The sequence below is a fragment of the Narcine bancroftii genome, chromosome 11 (assembly GCF_036971445.1).
Source record: "Narcine bancroftii isolate sNarBan1 chromosome 11, sNarBan1.hap1, whole genome shotgun sequence".
Lineage (NCBI taxonomy): Eukaryota > Metazoa > Chordata > Chondrichthyes > Torpediniformes > Narcinidae > Narcine > Narcine bancroftii.
In genome coordinates, this window is record NC_091479.1 from 106,066,661 (window position 1) to 106,089,824 (window position 23,164).

Consider the following 23,164-nt stretch of genomic DNA (forward strand, 5'->3'; position numbering starts at 1 on the left):
TTCAATTGCCTTGAGAAAAAAGTCAGGCTTTGTAAGAGACCTTGTATCATTGTTGGAAATGTGATGGTCGGTCTCTCTAGTCTCAAGGCCATTCATTTCAGAAACAACAGCTGAACATTTTACCTGCGATCCTCTTATTAGCCTCTAAGATTCTGCTGTGTTGACATTGACTGCCAGGTCACACACTCACTCAAGTATGTGATGTACTTAAGAGGGCTAAGGTTAGGAAGGAGATGGGGAGATTGTAAATGATCATCAGATAATGATTATTTCTCGGTCTTCCTGCAGGTGATCTGTGTCAACTCTATAAAGATGAACACTTCACTCACGGTGTCATTTGCTTTGGGATTGCCTATTGTCTGTACACAGTGGCATTTGGGCTGAAGGTAGACCACACATGCCTGGCAGCTCTGATCGGTCTGATGGCTGCCACAGGTTGCTACGTGATAAATCCAGGTATCCATGGTGTGACCCAGCCTGTGGCACTTGCCTATTTACTGATGGTCTTGCTGATGGTCTGGAGGGCAGTGGCGTGGTGGAAGAATTCCCGTCACAGGAACAGCTCATGTGCAATGTATGGGGCTATCATACTCGCTATGTCCAATATCATCCTGTCCACACACATCTTCCAGTTCCCTGTCCCACACAGCCCGCTCCTGGTCACTTCCTTCTACTACACTGGCCAGCTGCTCATCGCCATGTCTGCGCTCTAGCACCTGCTGGTAATGAAAGGCCATTCTTGCTAACTCCCAGCCACCCGTCTCTGGGCTCTCTGAGCTGTTACACCCACAGGACAGCATTTCCGCCACTGTTAACCCAGTTTAAACTGCACCACTGCACAAGGCTGGGACCTCCTCTCCCCACCCAGTCTGGCAGTCAAAATCTGCTCTGACATCTGAAACTCAAACTCCACCCCAACCACAGAAATAGCCTTCTCTTCTGAAACCTGCATCCCAACCCGACCCACACCCTCACCCGCAGCCTGCCCCTCAGTGTCACCATCCCTCACCCCTCAGAGTCCACCAAACCTGCCCTGCTCTAGGTGTCACCTCTATTCCTGGCCCACCCCTCGGTGTTATCCCCACCTCCTATGACCAGCATGCCCCTTGGTGTCTCCCAATCCTGCCCTTGGCATCACCTCCACCCCCAGCTCACCCCTCAGGTCTCACCCTCACCCCTCAGTGTCCCCCCACCCCATGGTGAGGGATCCCTGTCCCCAGCAGTTGGACTGATGCAGTGGGAGTATTTGCCAGACAGAAATCCCAGCACCGGCCTCTGTTAAATTGATCAAACTCTACCAGCAAGTAAAATAAAGAGTGCAGATGTGAGGAAATGGGTCCAATGCATGGAGTGGGAGGAATTTGTTGATTCATCTTATTTAAAAATACACCACATCCTCAGCCCCATCCACTCCAGACCCTGAGATTTTCCCCAACCCTAGGGACTGAGACCCCACCCTTACCACCAGGGACCTTCCTCAACCTTGAACCCTGGGACCTGGCGTTATCCCACCAATTCTGTGATTCCTGGACTGGGAATCTGGCAGGTTCTACTCCCTTGTACCTCGGTCCTGCCAGATCCTACCCTCCCCACCTCGAGCCCCTGAGACCTCCCATTTCTCCCCAACCATGGAACCAGGCAGTTCCTCACTTGGACCCCAATATCATCCTGTCCACACACATCTTCCAGTTCCCTGTCCCACACAGCCCGCTCCTGGTCACTTCCTTCTACTACACTGGCCAGCTGCTCATCGCCATGTCTGCGCTCTAGCACCTGCTGGTAATGAAAGGCCATTCTTGCTAACTCCCAGCCACCCGTCTCTGGGCTCTCTGAGCTGTTACACCCACAGGACAGCATTTCCGCCACTGTTAACCCAGTTTAAACTGCACCACTGCACAAGGCTGGGACCTCCTCTCCCCACCCAGTCTGGCAGTCAAAATCTTTATTTTACATGGAACATGACAAATCTCCTACACTCATTCACCTCTCCATGCCCCCCCCCCCAGCTTATAGAACCTGAATTGCCCTCATGGTCACTCTGGCCCCTCAGCTGCCCTCGAGTCTTTGCCTGACCTCTTCTACCTGTTTCCTATAATTCATGGCTCCGACACTCTGACTGTCTGCCCATCCAAGCTCCCAATGCCTCAACCTTAGATCCTTTCCCTGGCTGCCTACCACTGTAGTTCCCAATGACCTGACCAAAAGTATGATCCATGTAAAAGTAGAATCTCCACCCCCCCCCACAGCCAAATTGGACCTTAAAAATTGGTTAATAAACTCAACTATTACATATGGTAAGTCTTTCATAATTTTAAACCAACAAATCTCTTTTTCTTCAAAATTCCAGTAAGTAGTCTCCTCATAGGCTAATTCATCTCTGGAATTAACCTGATGAACCTCCTCTGCACCACCTCCAAAGCAAGTACATCCTCAAGTAAGGAGGCCAGAACTGCATGTAGGACTCCAAATGTGGCCTCACCAGTGCCCTGTACAGTTGCTGTATAATCTCCCTGCTCCTAAATTTGATCCTTCTTGCAACAAAAACCAACATTTAATGTCACCTTGATCACCTACAAACCAACCTTTTGCAATTCATGCACAAACACTGCCAAGTTCTTCTGCATAGCAGCATTCTGCAATCGGTTACCATTTAAATAACAAATGGATTTACATTTTTCCTTCCACAATTACCAACATTGTACTCCATCTGCAAGACTCTTGCCTTTTCACTTAACCAATCTATCTCTCGGCAGATTCTCTGTATCCTCTGCACACTTTGCTTTCCCCTCAATTACTGCTATCAGCAAACTATGCTTTGTCCCCTCTTCCAGACAGTTAATGGATATAGTGAACAGTTGCGGGCCCAGGGCCAACCCTTGCGGTACCCCACTCACCATCTCTCTGCTTTCTATTGGTTAACCAATCCTCTATCCATGCTAATACAACACCCCCAACTCCAAGCATCCTTATCTTTATGTAGCACCTTTTCAATGTCCACCTGCTGCACTCCATCTACCACCTCGTTATATCCTCAAAGATCACCAGTAAATTTGTCAAACATGACCTACCTTTGCTGAATCCATGGTACGTCTACCTGATGCATCCATTTTGCTACAAATAACTCACTAAACTCACTATTTCTTCTTTAATGACAGCTTCAAGCATTTTCCCAACCACAGATGTTAAACTAACTGGTCTACAGTTCTTTACCTTTTGCCTACATCCTTTTTTGAAGAGTGGATGATATTTGCCATCATCCAATCCACCAGGACCTTCCCAGAGTCCAGAGAATTTTGGTAAATTATTACCAAAGCCTTTGCTATAATTTCTGTCATTCTATTCAATACCATGGGATGCATTCCAACAGGACCAGGGGTCTTCTCTTTAGACCCTCAGGTTTTCTCAGTACTTCCTCTTTAGTGATAGCTACCGTATTACATCAGGTCCTCACCTCCTATCACATCCATAACATCTGTTTTTGGAATGGCAGACATGTCTTCCACTGCCAAGACCCTCATTTCACCCTCCATTTGTATTTGAATAGTCATTTAAAGCCTCAGCCATTTCCTTATTACCCAATATCTATTCCCCCTTCTCATCTTCCAAGGAACCCTTACTGTCCTTGGTTTAACTGGAGCACCATGAAATATCTCTTTGAAAGTCTTCCACTGTTACTCAACTGTCCCTACATACAGCCTGCATTCCCAATCTACCCTGGCTAACTCCCCTCATCGCTTTGTAGTTTTCTTAGTTTGCTCTAAACAATCATACCCTCCATTTGTATGAGAAACTCAATCATAATGTGATCACTCGTTCCAAGAGGATCCGTAACCACAAGATCTCTAATTTTTTTTTGGAATATTTTATTTACAATTTTTCATACAGGCATAGTCATATATTTATTCATGTTGTGCTCCCCAACATACGCAAGTCCAGGTGGTCCCCTGACCAGACTACATTCCACTCATGCACCACAAAGTGGGTAAGTTTACAGGCGGTCCCCTGACCAGCCATTACATTCCCGTCGTGGTCCTCAACATGGGTAAGTCCAGGCGGTCCCCTGACCAGGATTTACATTTCCGTCATGTTCCCCAACATTGGTATGTCCAGGCTGACCCCTGACAAGCCTTTACATTCCCGTCATGCTCCACAACGTGGGTCAGTCCAGGCGGTCTCCTGACCAGCCTTTATATTCCCGTCGTGCTCCCCAATGTGGGCAAGTCCAGGCAGACCCCTAACCAGCCTTTACATTCCCGTTGTGCTCCCCAACATGGGTAAGTCCAGGCGGACCCCTGACTAGACTTTACATTCCCGTTGCGCACTCCAACATAGGCAAGTCCAGGTGGTAGATTGACCAGACTAAATTCCCGTCGTGCTCCTCAAAGTGGGCAAGTCCAGACGGTATGCTCCCCAACGTGGGTAAGTCAAGGCGATCCCCTGACCAGCCTTTACATTCGTGTCGTGGTCCCCAACGACGGAAGTCCATGCAGTCCCCTGACCAGCCTTTACATTACCGTCATTCTTCCCAAAGTGGGTAAGTTTGCAGGTGGTCCACTGCCCAGCCTTTACATTCCCGTCATGTTCCCCAACGTGGGCAAGTCCTGGCAGTACCATGTCCAGACTTTTCATTCCCCTCGTGCTCCCCAACTTGGGCAAGTCCAGGCGGTCTCCTGACCAGCCTTTACATTTCCGTCGTGCTCCCCAACATGGGTAAGTCTAGGCATTCCCCTGACCATCCTTTACATTCCCGTCATGCACCCCAACATGGGTAAGTCCAGGTGAACCCCTGACCAGCCTTTACATACCGTCGTGCTCCCCAACGTGGGTAAGTCCAGACGGTACCCTGACCAGCCTTTACATTCCCATCGTGCACCCCAACATAGTTATGTTGAGGTGGATTCCTGACCAGACTTTACATTCCCGTCGTACTCCCCAATGTGGGTAAGTCCCAACAGTCCCCTGACCCACCTTTACGTTACAGTTGTGCTCCACAACTTGGGTAAGTCCAGGTGGTTCCCTGACCAGGTTTTACATTTCCGTCGTGCTCCCCAACGTGGGTAAATCGAGGCGGAACCCTGACCAGACTACATTCCAGTCGTGCATCCCAACGTGGGTAAGTTTACAGGCGGTCCCCTGACCAGACATTACATTCCCGTCATGCACCCCCAACGTGGGTAAGTCCAGGCGGTCCCCTGACCAGGTTTTACATTCCCGTTGTGCTCCACAAATTGGGTAAGTCCAGGTGGTTCCCTGACCAGGTTTTACATTCCTGTCGTGCTCCCCAACGTGGGTAAATTGAGGCGGTACCCTGACCAGACTACATTCCAGTCGTGCACCCCAACGTGGATAAGTTTACAGGCGGTCCCCTGACCAGCCATTACATTCCCGTCGTGGTCCTCAACATGGGTAAGTCCAGGCGGTCCCCTGACCAGGGTTTACATTCCCGTCATGCACCCCAACGTGGGTAAATCCAGGCGGTCCCCTGACCAGCCTTCACATTTCCGTCGTGCTCCTCAACATGGGTAAGTCCAGGCGGACCCCTGACCAGCCTTTAAATTTCCGTCATGCTCCCCAACATGGGTAAATCCAGGCGGTCCCTTAACCGGCCTTTACATTCCCATCATGCACCCCAACATAGTTAAGTTGAGGCAGATTCCTGGCCAGACTTTACATTCCCGTCGTACTCCCCAATGTGGGCAATTTCCAACGGTTCCCTGACCCGCCTTTATGTTACTGTCGTGCTCCACAACTTGGGTAAGTCCAGGTGGTCCCCTGACCATCCTTTACATTCCCATCATGCACCACAACATGGGTAAGTCAGGGAGTCCCCTGACCAGGATTTACATGCCCGCTGTGCTCCCCAGTGTGGGTAAGTCCAGGCGGTCCCCTGACCAGCCTTTACATTTCCGTCGTGCTCCCCAACATGGGTAAATCCAGGCGGTTCCCTGACCAGCCTTTACATTTCCGTTGTCCTCTCCAACATGGGTAAGTCCAGGTGGAACCCTGACCAGCCTTTACATACCGTCATGCTCCCCAACGTGGGCAAGTCCAGGCAGTACCATGTCCAGACTTTTCATTCCCCTCGTGCTCCCCAACTTGGGCAAGTCCAGGCTGTCCCCTGACCAGCCTTTATATTTCAGTCATGCTCCCCAACATGGGTAAGTCCAGGTGGAACCCTGACCAGCCTTTACATACCGTCGTGCTCCCCAACGTGGGCAAGTCCAGGCAGTACCATGTCCAGACTTTTCATTCCGCTCATGCTCCCCAACTTGGGCAAGTCCAGGCGGTCCCCTGACCAGCCTTTATATTTCCCTCATGCTCCCCAACATGGGTAACTCCAGGCGGTCCCCTGACCAGCCTTCAGATTTCCGTCGTGCTCCCCAACATGGGTAAGTCCAGGCAGACCCCTGACCAGCCTTTACATTTCCGATGTGCTCCCCAACTTGGGCAAGACCAGGCGGTCCCCTGACCAGCCTTTACATTTCCGTCGTGTTCCCCAACATGGGTAAGTCTAGGCATTCCCCTGACCATCCTTTACATTCCCGTCATGCACCCCAACATGGGTAAGTCCAGGTGGACCCAGACCAGCCTTTACATTTCCGTCATGCACCCCAACATAGTTAAGTTGAGGCAGAATCCTGGCCAGACTTTACATTCCCGTCGTACTCCCCAATGTGGGCAAGTCCCAACGGTCCCCTGACCCGCCTTTATGTTACCGTCGTGCTCCACAACTTGGGTAAGTTCAGGTGGTCCCCTGACCATCCTTTACATTCCCATCATGTACCCCAACATGGGTAAGTCAGGGAGTCCCCTGACCAGGATTTACATTCCCGCTGTGCTCCCCAGTGTGGTTAAGTCCAGGCGGTCCTCTGACCAGCCTTTACATTTCCGTCGTGCTCCCCAACATGGGTAAGTCCAGGCGGACCCCTGACCAGCCTTTACATTTCCGACGTGCTCCCCAACTTGGGCAAGTCCAGGCGGTCCCCTGACCAGCCTTTACATTCCCGTCATGCACCCCAACATGGGTAAGTCCAGGTGGACCCCTGACCAGCCTTTACATTTCCGTCATGCTCCCCAACATGGGTAAATCCAGACGGTCCCCTGACCAGCATTTACAATCCCATCGTGCACCCCAACATAGTTAAGTTGAGGCTGATTCCTGGCCAGCCTTTACATTTCCGTCGTGCTCTCCAACATAGATAAGTCCAGGTAGACCCCTGACTAGCCTTTACGTTTCCGTCATGTTCCCCAACATAGGTAAATCCAGGCGGTCCCCTGACCAGCCTTTACATTTCTGTTGTGCTCCCCAACATGGGTAAGTCCAGGCGGACCCCTGACAATCCTTTACATTCCCGTCGTGCTCCCAAACGTGGGTAAGTCCTGGCAGACCCCTGGCCAGGCTTTACATTCCCATTATGCTCCCCAACGTGGGTAAGTCCAGGCAGTCCCCTGACCAGCTTTTACATTCCCGTCGACCTCCCCAACGTGGGTCAGTCCAGATGGTCCCCTGACTGCCTTTACATTCCCGTCATGCTACACAAGGTGGGTCAGTCCAGGCAGTCCCCTGACCAGCCTTTACATTCCCGTCATGCACCCCAACATGGGTAAGTCCAGGCGGTCCCCTGACCAGCTTTTACATTCCCGTTGTGCTCCCCAACATAGGCAAGTCCAGGTGGTAGCTTGACCAGACTAAATTGCCGTCGTGCTCCTCAAAGTGGGCAAGTCCAGACGGTATGCTCCCCAACGTAAGTAAGTCAAGGCGATCCCCAGATCAGCCTTGACATTCTCGTCGTACTGCCCAAAATGGGTAAGTCCAGGCGGTCCCCATACCAGCCTTTACATTCGTGTCGTGGTCCCCAACGTGGGCAAGTCCATGCAGTCCCCTAACCAGCCTTTACATTATCGTCATTCTTTCCAAAGTGGGTAAGTTTGCAGGTGGTCCGCTGCCCAGCCTTTACATTCCTGTCATGTTCCCCAACGTGGGCAAGTCCAGGCAGTACCATGTCCAGACTTTTCATTCCCCTCGTGCTCCCCAACATGGGTAAGTCCAGGCAGTCCCCTATCCAGCCTTTACATACCGTCGTGCTCCCCAACATGGGTAAGTCCAGGCGGACCCCTGACCAGCCTTTACATTTCCGACGTGCTCCCCAACTTGGGCAAGTCCAGGCGGTCCCCTGACCAGCCTTTACATTTCCGTCGTGCTCCCCAACATGGGTAAGTCCAGGCGGACCCCTGACCAGCCTTTACATTCCCATCGTGCACCCCAACATAGTTAAGTTGAGGCGGATTCCTGACCAGCCTTTACATTACCGTCATTCTTTCCAAAGTGGGTAAGTTTGCAGGTGGTCCACTGCCCAGCCTTTACATTCCCGTCATGTTCCCCAACGTGGGCAAGTCCAGGCAGTACCATGTCCAGACTTTTCATCCCCTTCGTGCTCCCCAACTTGGGCAAGTCCAGGCGGTCCCCTGACCAGCCTTTATATTTCAGTCATGCTCCCCAACATGGGTAAGTCTAGGCATTCCCCTGACCATCCTTTACATTCCCGTCATGCACCCCAACATGGGTAAGTCCAGGTGGAACCCTGACCAGCCTTTACATACCGTCGTGCTCCCCAACGTGGGCAAGTCCAGGCAGTACCATGTCCAGACTTTTCATTCCGCTCATGCTCCCCAACTTGGGCAAGTCCAGGCGGTCCCCTGACCAGCCTTTATATTTCCCTCATGCTCCCCAACATGGGTAACTCCAGGCGGTCCCCTGACCAGCCTTCAGATTTCCGTCGTGCTCCCCAACATGGGTAAGTCCAGGCAGACCCCTGACCAGCCTTTACATTTCCGATGTGCTCCCCAACTTGGGCAAGTCCAGGCGGTCCCCTGACCAGCCTTTACATTTCCGTCGTGTTCCCCAACATGGGTAAGTCTAGGCATTCCCCTGACCATCCTTTACATTCCCGTCATGCACCCCAACATGGGTAAGTCCAGGTGGACCCCGACCAGCCTTTACATTTCCGTCATGCACCCCAACATAGTTAAGTTGAGGCAGAATCCTGGCCAGACTTTACATTCCCGTCGTACTCCCCAATGTGGGCAATTCCCAACGGTCCCCTGACCCGCCTTTATGTTACCGTCGTGCTCCACAACTTGGGTAAGTCCAGGTGGTCCCCTGACCATCCTTTACATTCCCTACATGTACCCCAACATGGGTAAGTCAGGGAGTCCCCTGACCAGGATTTACATTCCCGCTGTGCTCCCCAGTGTGGTTAAGTCCAGGCGGTCCTCTGACCAGCCTTTACATTTCCGTCGTGCTCCCCAACATGGGTAAGTCCAGGCGGACCCCTGACCAGCCTTTACATTTCCGACGTGCTCCCCAACTTGGGCAAGTCCAGGCGGTCCCCTGACCAGCCTTGACATTTCCGTCGTGTTCCCCAACATGGGTAAGTCAAGGCATTCCACTGACCATCCTTTACATTCCCGTCATGCACCCCAACATGGGTAAGTCCAGGTGGACCCCTGACCAGCCTTTACATTTCCGTCATGCTCCCCAACATGGGTAAATCCAGACGGTCCCCTGACCAGCCTTTACATTTCTGTTGTGCTCCCCAACATGGGTAAGTCCAGGCGGACCCCTGACAATCCTTTACATTCCCGTCGTGCTACACAAGGTGGGTCAGTCCAGGCAGTCCCCTGACCAGCCTTTATATTCCCGTCGTGTTCCCCAATGTGGGCAAAACCAGGCAGTCCCCTGACCAGCCTTTACATTCCCGTCGTGCTCCCCAACATGGGTAAGTCCAGGCGGACCTCTGACCAGACTTTACATTCCCGTCATGCACCCCCAACGTGGGTAAGTCCAGGCGGTCCCCTGACCAGGTTTTACATTCCCGTTGTGCTCCACAACTTGGGTAAGTCCAGGTGGTTCCCTGACCAGGTTTTACATTCCCGTCGTGCTCCTCAACGTGGGTAAATTGAGGCGGTACCCTGACCAGACTACATTCCAGTCGTGCACCCCAACGTGGATAAGTTTACAGGCGGTCCACTGACCAGCCATTACATTCCCGTCGTGGTCCTCAACATGGGTAAGTCCAGGCGGTCCCCTGACCAGGGCTAACATTCCCATCATGCACCCCAACGTGGGTAAATCCAGGCGGTCCCCTGACCAGCCTTCACATTTCTGTCGTGCTCCTCAACATGGGTAAGTCAAGGCGGACCCCTGACCAGCCTTTAAATTTCCGTCATGCTCCCCAACATGGGTAAATCTAGGCGGTCCCTTGACTGGCTTTTACATTCCCATCATGCACCCCAACATAGTTAAGTTGATGCAGATTCCTGGCCAGACTTTACATTCCCGTCGTACTCCCCAATGTGGGCAGTCCCAACGGTTCCCTGACCCGCCTTTATGTTACCGTCGTGCTCCACAACTTGGGAAAGTCCAGGTGGTACCCTGACCAGCCTTTACATTTCCGTCGTGCTCCCCAGTGTGGGTAAGTCCAGGCGGTCCCCTGACCAGCCTTTACATTTCCGTTGTGCTCTCCAACATGGGTAAGTCCAGGTGGAACCCTGACCAGCCTTTACATACCGTCGTGCTCTCCAACGTGGGCAAGTCCAGGCAGTACCATGTCCAGACTTTTCATTCCCCTCGTGCTCCACAACTTGGGCAAGTCCAGGCGGTCCCCTGACCAGCCTTTATATTTCCGTCATGCTCCCCAACATGGGTAAGTCTAGGCATTCCCCTGACCATCCTTTACTTTCCCGTCATGCACCCCAACATGGATAAGTCCAGGTGGACCCCTGACCAGCCTTTACATTTCCGTCGTGCTCCACAATGTGGGCAAGTCCAGGCAGTCCCCTGACCAGCCTTTACATTCCCGTCATGCTCCACAACATGGGTAAGTCCAGGTGGACCCCTGACCAGACTTTACATTTCCATCATGCACCCCAACATGGATAAGTCCAAGTGGACCCCTGACCAGCCTTTACATTTCCGTCGTGCTCCCCAATGTGGGTAAGTCCAGGCAGTCCCCTGACCAGCCTTTACATTCCCGTCATGCTCCACAACATGGGTAAGTCCAGGTGGACCCCTGACCAGACTTTACATTTCCATCATGCACCCCAACATGGGTAAGTCCAGGTGGACCCCTGACTAGCCTTTACGTTTCCGTCATGTTCCCCAACATGGTTAAATCCAGGCGGTCCCCTGACCAGACTTTACATTTCTGTCTTGCTCCCCAAAATGGGTAAATCCACGCGGTCCCCTGACCATCCTTTACATTCCCGTAATGCACCCCAACATGGGTAAGTCCAGGTGGACCCCTGACCATCCTTTACATTTCCGTCATGCTCACCAACATGGGTAAATCCAGGCGGTCCCCTGACCATCCTTTACATTCCCATCGTGCACCCCAACATAGTTAAGTTGAGGCAGATTCCTGGCCAGACTTTACATTCCCATCGTACTCCCCAATGTGGGCAAGTCCCAAAGGTCCCCAGACCCGCCTTTATGTTACCATCGTGCTCTACAACTTGGGTAAACCCAGGTGGTCCCCTGACCATCCTTTACATTCCCGTCATGCACGCCAACATGGGTAAGTCCAGGTGGAACCCTGACCATCCTTTACATTTCCGTCATGCTCCCCAACATGGGTATATCCAGGCGGTCCCCTGACCAGCCTTTACATTCCCATCGTGCACCCCAACATAGTTAAGTTGAGGTAGATTCCTGGCCAGACTTTACATTCCCGTCGTACTCCCCAATGTGGACAAGTCCCAAAGGTCCCCTGACCAGCCTTTATGTTACCGTCGTGCTCTACAACTTGGGTAAGTCCAGGTGGTCCCCTGACCATCCTTTACATTCCCGTCATGCATCCCAACATGGGTAAGTCAGTGAGTCCCCTGACCAGGATTTACATTCCCGTTGTGCTCCCCAACGTGGGTAAGTTCAGCCGGTAACCTGACCAGCCTTTACATTTCCGTCGTGCTCCCCAACACGTGCAAGTCCAGGTGGACCCCTGACAAGCCTTTACATTCCCGTCGTGCTCTCCAACATGGGTAAGTCCAGGTGGACCCCTGACTAGCCTTTACGTGTCCGTCATGTTCCCCAACCTAGGTAAATCCAGGCGGTCCCCTGACCAGACTTTACATTTCTGTTGTGCTCCCCAACATGGTTAAGTCCAGGCGGACCCCTGACAAGCCTTTACATTCCCGTCGTGCTCCCAAACGTGGGTAAGTCCTGGCAGACCCCTGGCCAGGCTTTACATTCCCGTTTTGCTCCCCAACGTGGCTAAGTCCAGGCGGTCCCCTGACCAGCTTTTACATTCCCGTCGACCACCCCAACGTGGGTCAGTCCAGATGGTCCCCTGACTGCCTTTACCTTCCCGTCATGCTACACAAGGTGGGTCAGTCCAGGCGGTCCCCTGACCAGCCTTTATATTCCCGTCGTGCTCCCCAATGTGGGCAAGTCTAGCCATTCCCCTGACCAGCCTTTACATTCCCTTCATGCTCCCCAACATGGGTAAGTCCATGCGGTCCCCTGACCAGCCTTTACATTTCCGTCATGCTCCCCAACATGGGTAAATCCAGGCGGTCCCCCGACCAGCCTTCACATTTCCGTCGTGCTCCTCAACATGGGAAAGTCCAGGCGGACCCCTGACCAGCCTTCACATTTCCGTCATGCTCCCCAACATGGGTAAATCCAGGCGGTCCCCTGACCGGCCTTTACATTCCCATCATGCACCCCAACATAGTTAAGTTGAGGCAGATTCCTGGCCAGACTTTACATTCCCGTCGTACTCCCCAATGTGGGCAAGTCCCAAAGGTCCCCAGACCCGCCTTTATGTTACCATCGTGCTCTACAACTTGGGTAAACCCAGGTGGTCCCCTGACCATCCTTTACATTCCCGTCATGCACGCCAACATGGGTAAGTCCAGGTGGACCCCTGACCATCCTTTACATTTCCGTCATGCTCCCCAACATGGGTAAATCCAGGCGGTCCCCTGACCAGACTTTACATTTCTGTCTTGCTCCCCAAAATGGGTAAATCCACGCGGTCCCCTGACCATCCTTTACATTCCCGTAATGCACCCCAACATGGGTAAGTCCAGGTGGACCCCTGACCATCCTTTACATTTCCGTCATGCTCACCAACATGGGTAAATCCAGGCGGTCCCCTGACCATCCTTTACATTCCCATCGTGCACCCCAACATAGTTAAGTTGAGGCAGATTCCTGGCCAGACTTTACATTCCCATCGTACTCCCCAATGTGGGCAAGTCCCAAAGGTCCCCAGACCCGCCTTTATGTTACCATCGTGCTCTACAACTTGGGTAAACCCAGGTGGTCCCCTGACCATCCTTTACATTCCCGTCATGCACGCCAACATGGGTAAGTCCAGGTGGACCCCTGACCATCCTTTACAATTCTGTCATGCTCCCCAACATGGGTATATCCAGGCAGTCCCCTGACCAGCCTTTACATTCCCATCGTGCACCCCAACATAGTTAAGTTGAGGTAGATTCCTGGCCAGACTTTACATTCCCGTCGTACTCCCCAATGTGGACAAGTCCCAAAGGTCCCCTGACCAGCCTTTATGTTACCGTCGTGCTCTACAACTTGGGTAAGTCCAGGTGGTCCCCTGACCATCCTTTACATTCCCGTCATGCATCCCAACATGGGTAAGTCAGTGAGTCCCCTGACCAGGATTTACATTCCCGTTGTGCTCCCCAGCGTGGGTAAGTTCAGCCGGTAACCTGACCAGCCTTTACATTTCCGTCGTGCTCCCCAACACGTGCAAGTCCAGGTGGACCCCTGACAAGCCTTTACATTCCCGTCGTGCTCTCCAACATGGGTAAGTCCAGGTGGACCCCTGACTAGCCTTTACGTGTCCGTCATGTTCCCCAACCTAGGTAAATCCAGGCGGTCCCCTGACCAGACTTTACATTTCTGTTGTGCTCCCCAACATGGTTAAGTCCAGGCGGACCCCTGACAAGCCTTTACATTCCCGTCGTGCTCCCAAACGTGGGTAAGTCCTGGCAGACCCCTGGCCAGGCTTTACATTCCCGTTATGCTCCCCAACGTGGCTAAGTCCAGGCGGTCCCCTGACCAGCTTTTACATTCCCGTCGACCACCCCAACGTGGGTCAGTCCAGATGGTCCCCTGACTGCCTTTACCTTCCCGTCATGCTACACAAGGTGGGTCAGTCCAGGCGGTCCCCGACCAGCCTTTATATTCCCGTCGTGCTCCCCAATGTGGGCAAGTCTAGCCATTCCCCTGACCAGCCTTTACATTCCCTTCATGCTCCCCAACATGGGTAAGTCCATGCGGTCCCCTGACCAGCCTTTACATTTCCGTCATGCTCCCCAACATGGGTAAATCCAGGCGGTCCCCCGACCAGCCTTCACATTTCCGTCGTGCTCCTCAACATGGGAAAGTCCAGGCGGACCCCTGACCAGCCTTCACATTTCCGTCATGCTCCCCAACATGGGTAAATCCAGGCGGTCCCCTGACCGGCCTTTACATTCCCATCATGCACCCCAACATAGTTAAGTTGAGGCAGATTCCTGGCCAGACTTTACATTCCCGTCGTAGTCCCCAATGTGGGCAAGTCCCAACGGTTCCCTGACCCGCCTTTATGTTACCGTCGTGCTCCACAACTTGGGTAAGTCCAGGCGGTCCCCTGACCAGATTTTACATTCCCGTCGACCTCCCCAACGTGGGTCAGTCCAGACGGTCCCCTGACCAGACTTTACATTTCTGTCTTGCTCCCCAACATGGGTAAATCCACGCGGTCCCCTGACCATCCTTTACATTCCCGTAATGCACCCCAACATGGGTAAGTCCAGGTGGACCCCTGACCATCCTTTACATTTCCGTCATGCTCACCAACATGGATAAATCCAGGCGGTCCCCTGACCATCCTTTACATTCCCATCGTGCACCCCAACATAGTTAAGTTGTGGCAGATTCCTGGCCAGACTTTACATTCCCGTCGTACTCCCCAATGTGGGCAAGTCCCAAAGGTCCCCAGACCCGCCTTTATGTTACCATCGTGCTCTACAACTTGGGTAAACCCAGGTGGTCCCCTGACCATCCTTTACATTCCCGTCATGCACGCCAACATGGGTAAGTCCAGGTGGACCCCTGACCATCCTTTACATTTCCGTCATGCTCCCCAACATGGGTAAATCCAGGCGGTCCCCTGACCAGCCTTTACATTCCCATCGTGCACCCCAACATAGTTAAGTTGAGGTAGATTCCTGGCCAGACTTTACATTCCCGTCGTACTCCCCAATGTGGACAAGTCCCAAAGGTCCCCTGACCCGCCTTTATGTTACCGTCGTGCTCTACAACTTGGGTAAGTCCAGGTGGTCCCCTGACCATCCTTTACATTCCCGTCATGCATCCCAACATGGGTAAGTCAGTGAGTCCCCTGACCAGGATTTACATTCCCGTTGTGCTCCCCAGCGTGGGTAAGTTCAGCCGGTAACCTGACCAGCCTTTACATTTCCGTCGTGCTCCCCAACATGTGCAAGTCCAGGCGGACCCCTGACAAGCCTTTACATTCCCGTCGTGCTCTCCAACATGGGTAAGTCCAGGTGGACCCCTGACTAGCCTTCACGTGTCCGTCATGTTCCCCAACCTAGGTAAATCCAGGCGGTCCCCTGACCAGACTTTACATTTCTGTTGTGCTCTCCAACATGGGTAAGTCCAGGTGGAACCCTGACCAGCCTTTACATACCGTCGTGCTCTCCAACGTGGGCAAGTCCAGGCAGTACCATGTCCAGACTTTTCATTCCCCTCGTGCTCCACAACTTGGGCAAGTCCAGGCGGTCCCCTGACCAGCCTTTATATTTCCGTCATGCTCCCCAACATGGGTAAGTCTAGGCATTCCCCTGACCATCCTTTACTTTCCCGTCATGCACCCCAACATGGATAAGTCCAGGTGGACCCCTGACCAGCCTTTACATTTCCGTCGTGCTCCACAATGTGGGCAAGTCCAGGCAGTCCCCTGACCAGCCTTTACATTCCCGTCATGCTCCACAACATGGGTAAGTCCAGGTGGACCCCTGACCAGACTTTACATTTCCATCATGCACCCCAACATGGATAAGTCCAAGTGGACCCCTGACCAGCCTTTACATTTCCGTCGTGCTCCCCAATGTGGGTAAGTCCAGGCAGTCCCCTGACCAGCCTTTACATTCCCGTCATGCTCCACAACATGGGTAAGTCCAGTTGGACCCCTGACTAGCCTTTACGTTTCCGTCATGTTCCCCAACATGGTTAAATCCAGGCGGTCCCCTGACCAGCCTTTACATTCCCATCGTGCACCCCAACATAGTTAAGTTGAGGCGGATTCCTGACCAGCCTTTACATTACCGTCATTCTTTCCAAAGTGGGTAAGTTTGCAGGTGGTCCACTGCCCAGCCTTTACATTCCCGTCATGTTCCCCAACGTGGGCAAGTCCAGGCAGTACCATGTCCAGACTTTTCATCCCCTTCGTGCTCCCCAACTTGGGCAAGTCCAGGCGGTCCCCTGACCAGCCTTTATATTTCAGTCATGCTCCCCAACATGGGTAAGTCTAGGCATTCCCCTGACCATCCTTTACATTCCCGTCATGCACCCCAACATGGGTAAGTCCAGGTGGAACCCTGACCAGCCTTTACATACCGTCGTGCTCCCCAACGTGGGCAAGTCCAGGCAGTACCATGTCCAGACTTTTCATTCCGCTCATGCTCCCCAACTTGGGCAAGTCCAGGCGGTCCCCTGACCAGCCTTTATATTTCCCTCATGCTCCCCAACATGGGTAACTCCAGGCGGTCCCCTGACCAGCCTTCAGATTTCCGTCGTGCTCCCCAACATGGGTAAGTCCAGGCAGACCCCTGAACAGCCTTTACATTTCCGATGTGCTCCCCAACTTGGGCAAGTCCAGGCGGTCCCCTGACCAGCCTTTACATTTCCGTCGTGTTCCCCAACATGGGTAAGTCTAGGCATTCCCCTGACCATCCTTTACATTCCCGTCATGCACCCCAACATGGGTAAGTCCAGGTGGACCCCGACCAGCCTTTACATTTCCGTCATGCACCCCAACATAGTTAAGTTGAGGCAGAATCCTGGCCAGACTTTACATTCCCGTCGTACTCCCCAATGTGGGCAATTCCCAACGGTCCCCTGACCCGCCTTTATGTTACCGTCGTGCTCCACAACTTGGGTAAGTCCAGGTGGTCCCCTGACCATCCTTTACATTCCCTACATGTACCCCAACATGGGTAAGTCAGGGAGTCCCCTGACCAGGATTTACATTCCCGCTGTGCTCCCCAGTGTGGTTAAGTCCAGGCGGTCCTCTGACCAGCCTTTACATTTCCGTCGTGCTCCCCAACATGGGTAAGTCCAGGCGGACCCCTGACCAGCCTTTACATTTCCGACGTGCTCCCCAACTTGGGCAAGTCCAGGCGGTCCCCTGACCAGCCTTGACATTTCCGTCGTGTTCCCCAACATGGGTAAGTCAAGGCATTCCACTGACCATCCTTTACATTCCCGTCATGCACCCCAACATGGGTAAGTCCAGGTGGACCCCTGACCAGCCTTTACATTTCCGTCATGCTCCCCAACATGGGTAAATCCAGACGGTCCCCTGACCAGCCTTTACATTTCTGTTGTGCTCCCCAACATGGGTAAGTCCAGGCGGACCCCTGACAATCCTTTACATTCCCGTCGTGCTCCCAAACGTGGGTAAGTCCTGGCAGACCCCTGGCCAGGCTTTACATTCCCGTTATGCTCCCCAATGTGGGTAAGTCCAGGCGGTCCCCTGACCAGCTTTTACATTCCCGTCGACCTCCCCAACGTGGGTCAGTCCAGATGATCCCCTGACTGCCTTTACATTCCCGTCATGCTACACAAGGTGGGTCAGTCCAGGCAGTCCCCTGACCAGCCTTTATATTCCCGTCGTGTTCCCCAATGTGGGCAAAACCAGGCAGTCCCCTGACCAGCCTTTACATTCCCGTCGTGCTCCCCAACATGGGTAAGTCCAGGCGGACCTCTGACCAGACTTTACATTCCCGTCATGCACCCCCAACGTGGGTAAGTCCAGGCGGTCCCCTGACCAGGTTTTACATTCCCGTTGTGCTCCACAACTTGGGTAAGTCCAGGTGGTTCCCTGACCAGGTTTTACATTCCCGTCGTGCTCCTCAACGTGGGTAAATTGAGGCGGTACCCTGACCAGACTACATTCCAGTCGTGCACCCCAACGTGGATAAGTTTACAGGCGGTCCACTGACCAGCCATTACATTCCCGTCGTGGTCCTCAACATGGGTAAGTCCAGGCGGTCCCCTGACCAGGGCTAACATTCCCATCATGCACCCCAACGTGGGTAAATCCAGGCGGTCCCCTGACCAGCCTTCACATTTCTGTCGTGCTCCTCAACATGGGTAAGTCAAGGCGGACCCCTGACCAGCCTTTAAATTTCCGTCATGCTCCCCAACATGGGTAAATCTAGGCGGTCCCTTGACTGGCTTTTACATTCCCATCATGCACCCCAACATAGTTAAGTTGATGCAGATTCCTGGCCAGACTTTACATTCCCGTCGTACTCCCCAATGTGGGCAGTCCCAACGGTTCCCTGACCCGCCTTTATGTTACCGTCGTGCTCCACAACTTGGGAAAGTCCAGGTGGTACCCTGACCAGCCTTTACATTTCCGTCGTGCTCCCCAGTGTGGGTAAGTCCAGGCGGTCCCCTGACCAGCCTTTACATTTCCGTTGTGCTCTCCAACATGGGTAAGTCCAGGTGGAACCCTGACCAGCCTTTACATACCGTCGTGCTCTCCAACGTGGGCAAGTCCAGGCAGTACCATGTCCAGACTTTTCATTCCCCTCGTGCTCCACAACTTGGGCAAGTCCAGGCGGTCCCCTGACCAGCCTTTATATTTCCGTCATGCTCCCCAACATGGGTAAGTCTAGGCATTCCCCTGACCATCCTTTACTTTCCCGTCATGCACCCCAACATGGATAAGTCCAGGTGGACCCCTGACCAGCCTTTACATTTCCGTCGTGCTCCACAATGTGGGCAAGTCCAGGCAGTCCCCTGACCAGCCTTTACATTCCCGTCATGCTCCACAACATGGGTAAGTCCAGGTGGACCCCTGACCAGACTTTACATTTCCATCATGCACCCCAACATGGATAAGTCCAAGTGGACCCCTGACCAGCCTTTACATTTCCGTCGTGCTCCCCAATGTGGGTAAGTCCAGGCAGTCCCCTGACCAGCCTTTACATTCCCGTCATGCTCCACAACATGGGTAAGTCCAGGTGGACCCCTGACCAGACTTTACATTTCCATCATGCACCCCAACATGGGTAAGTCCAGGTGGACCCCTGACTAGCCTTTACGTTTCCGTCATGTTCCCCAACATGGTTAAATCCAGGCGGTCCCCTGACCAGACTTTACATTTCTGTCTTGCTCCCCAAAATGGGTAAATCCACGCGGTCCCCTGACCATCCTTTACATTCCCGTAATGCACCCCAACATGGGTAAGTCCAGGTGGACCCCTGACCATCCTTTACATTTCCGTCATGCTCACCAACATGGGTAAATCCAGGCGGTCCCCTGACCATCCTTTACATTCCCATCGTGCACCCCAACATAGTTAAGTTGAGGCAGATTCCTGGCCAGACTTTACATTCCCATCGTACTCCCCAATGTGGGCAAGTCCCAAAGGTCCCCAGACCCGCCTTTATGTTACCATCGTGCTCTACAACTTGGGTAAACCCAGGTGGTCCCCTGACCATCCTTTACATTCCCGTCATGCACGCCAACATGGGTAAGTCCAGGTGGAACCCTGACCATCCTTTACATTTCCGTCATGCTCCCCAACATGGGTATATCCAGGCGGTCCCCTGACCAGCCTTTACATTCCCATCGTGCACCCCAACATAGTTAAGTTGAGGTAGATTCCTGGCCAGACTTTACATTCCCGTCGTACTCCCCAATGTGGACAAGTCCCAAAGGTCCCCTGACCAGCCTTTATGTTACCGTCGTGCTCTACAACTTGGGTAAGTCCAGGTGGTCCCCTGACCATCCTTTACATTCCCGTCATGCATCCCAACATGGGTAAGTCAGTGAGTCCCCTGACCAGGATTTACATTCCCGTTGTGCTCCCCAACGTGGGTAAGTTCAGCCGGTAACCTGACCAGCCTTTACATTTCCGTCGTGCTCCCCAACACGTGCAAGTCCAGGTGGACCCCTGACAAGCCTTTACATTCCCGTCGTGCTCTCCAACATGGGTAAGTCCAGGTGGACCCCTGACTAGCCTTTACGTGTCCGTCATGTTCCCCAACCTAGGTAAATCCAGGCGGTCCCCTGACCAGACTTTACATTTCTGTTGTGCTCCCCAACATGGTTAAGTCCAGGCGGACCCCTGACAAGCCTTTACATTCCCGTCGTGCTCCCAAACGTGGGTAAGTCCTGGCAGACCCCTGGCCAGGCTTTACATTCCCGTTTTGCTCCCCAACGTGGCTAAGTCCAGGCGGTCCCCTGACCAGCTTTTACATTCCCGTCGACCACCCCAACGTGGGTCAGTCCAGATGGTCCCCTGACTGCCTTTACCTTCCCGTCATGCTACACAAGGTGGGTCAGTCCAGGCGGTCCCCTGACCAGCCTTTATATTCCCGTCGTGCTCCCCAATGTGGGCAAGTCTAGCCATTCCCCTGACCAGCCTTTACATTCCCTTCATGCTCCCCAACATGGGTAAGTCCATGCGGTCCCCTGACCAGCCTTTACATTTCCGTCATGCTCCCCAACATGGGTAAATCCAGGCGGTCCCCCGACCAGCCTTCACATTTCCGTCGTGCTCCTCAACATGCGAAAGTCCAGGCGGACCCCTGACCAGCCTTCACATTTCCGTCATGCTCCCCAACATGGGTAAATCCAGGCGGTCCCCTGACCGGCCTTTACATTCCCATCATGCACCCCAACATAGTTAAGTTGAGGCAGATTCCTGGCCAGACTTTACATTCCCGTCGTACTCCCCAATGTGGGCAAGTCCCAAAGGTCCCCAGACCCGCCTTTATGTTACCATCGTGCTCTACAACTTGGGTAAACCCAGGTGGTCCCCTGACCATCCTTTACATTCCCGTCATGCACGCCAACATGGGTAAGTCCAGGTGGACCCCTGACCATCCTTTACATTTCCGTCATGCTCCCCAACATGGGTAAATCCAGGCGGTCCCCTGACCAGACTTTACATTTCTGTCTTGCTCCCCAAAATGGGTAAATCCACGCGGTCCCCTGACCATCCTTTACATTCCCGTAATGCACCCCAACATGGGTAAGTCCAGGTGGACCCCTGACCATCCTTTACATTTCCGTCATGCTCACCAACATGGGTAAATCCAGGCGGTCCCCTGACCATCCTTTACATTCCCATCGTGCACCCCAACATAGTTAAGTTGAGGCAGATTCCTGGCCAGACTTTACATTCCCATCGTACTCCCCAATGTGGGCAAGTCCCAAAGGTCCCCAGACCCGCCTTTATGTTACCATCGTGCTCTACAACTTGGGTAAACCCAGGTGGTCCCCTGACCATCCTTTACATTCCCGTCATGCACGCCAACATGGGTAAGTCCAGGTGGACCCCTGACCATCCTTTACAATTCTGTCATGCTCCCCAACATGGGTATATCCAGGCAGTCCCCTGACCAGCCTTTACATTCCCATCGTGCACCCCAACATAGTTAAGTTGAGGTAGATTCCTGGCCAGACTTTACATTCCCGTCGTACTCCCCAATGTGGACAAGTCCCAAAGGTCCCCTGACCAGCCTTTATGTTACCGTCGTGCTCTACAACTTGGGTAAGTCCAGGTGGTCCCCTGACCATCCTTTACATTCCCGTCATGCATCCCAACATGGGTAAGTCAGTGAGTCCCCTGACCAGGATTTACATTCCCGTTGTGCTCCCCAGCGTGGGTAAGTTCAGCCGGTAACCTGACCAGCCTTTACATTTCCGTCGTGCTCCCCAACACGTGCAAGTCCAGGTGGACCCCTGACAAGCCTTTACATTCCCGTCGTGCTCTCCAACATGGGTAAGTCCAGGTGGACCCCTGACTAGCCTTTACGTGTCCGTCATGTTCCCCAACCTAGGTAAATCCAGGCGGTCCCCTGACCAGACTTTACATTTCTGTTGTGCTCCCCAACATGGTTAAGTCCAGGCGGACCCCTGACAAGCCTTTACATTCCCGTCGTGCTCCCAAACGTGGGTAAGTCCTGGCAGACCCCTGGCCAGGCTTTACATTCCCGTTATGCTCCCCAACGTGGCTAAGTCCAGGCGGTCCCCTGACCAGCTTTTACATTCCCGTCGACCACCCCAACGTGGGTCAGTCCAGATGGTCCCCTGACTGCCTTTACCTTCCCGTCATGCTACACAAGGTGGGTCAGTCCAGGCGGTCCCCGACCAGCCTTTATATTCCCGTCGTGCTCCCCAATGTGGGCAAGTCTAGCCATTCCCCTGACCAGCCTTTACATTCCCTTCATGCTCCCCAACATGGGTAAGTCCATGCGGTCCCCTGACCAGCCTTTACATTTCCGTCATGCTCCCCAACATGGGTAAATCCAGGCGGTCCCCCGACCAGCCTTCACATTTCCGTCGTGCTCCTCAACATGGGAAAGTCCAGGCGGACCCCTGACCAGCCTTCACATTTCCGTCATGCTCCCCAACATGGGTAAATCCAGGCGGTCCCCTGACCGGCCTTTACATTCCCATCATGCACCCCAACATAGTTAAGTTGAGGCAGATTCCTGGCCAGACTTTACATTCCCGTCGTAGTCCCCAATGTGGGCAAGTCCCAACGGTTCCCTGACCCGCCTTTATGTTACCGTCGTGCTCCACAACTTGGGTAAGTCCAGGCGGTCCCCTGACCAGATTTTACATTCCCGTCGACCTCCCCAACGTGGGTCAGTCCAGACGGTCCCCTGACCAGACTTTACATTTCTGTCTTGCTCCCCAACATGGGTAAATCCACGCGGTCCCCTGACCATCCTTTACATTCCCGTAATGCACCCCAACATGGGTAAGTCCAGGTGGACCCCTGACCATCCTTTACATTTCCGTCATGCTCACCAACATGGATAAATCCAGGCGGTCCCCTGACCATCGTTTACATTCCCATCGTGCACCCCAACATAGTTA

The 23,164-nt window shown here is 53.3% G+C and overlaps 1 protein-coding gene across 5 annotated transcripts in view; it reads left to right on the forward strand.

The window, feature by feature from the left end:
- Positions 1 to 23,164, forward strand: part of LOC138746297 (lysoplasmalogenase TMEM86A-like) — a 150,082-nt gene that overhangs the window by 8,989 nt on the left and 117,929 nt on the right. For 3 of the 5 annotated variants that reach the window (XR_011346849.1, XM_069904524.1, XM_069904523.1), the window contains exon 3: positions 289 to 456. Coding sequence is in view for 4 of the 5 variants with exons in the window: in XM_069904524.1 (XP_069760625.1) it covers positions 289 to 456 (168 nt within the window). In the remaining variant the exon portion in view is untranslated. Of the gene's footprint in view, positions 1 to 288; positions 1,334 to 23,164 lie in introns of those variants that run through there. The other 2 variants (XM_069904522.1, XM_069904521.1) reach the window with 1 other exon arrangement.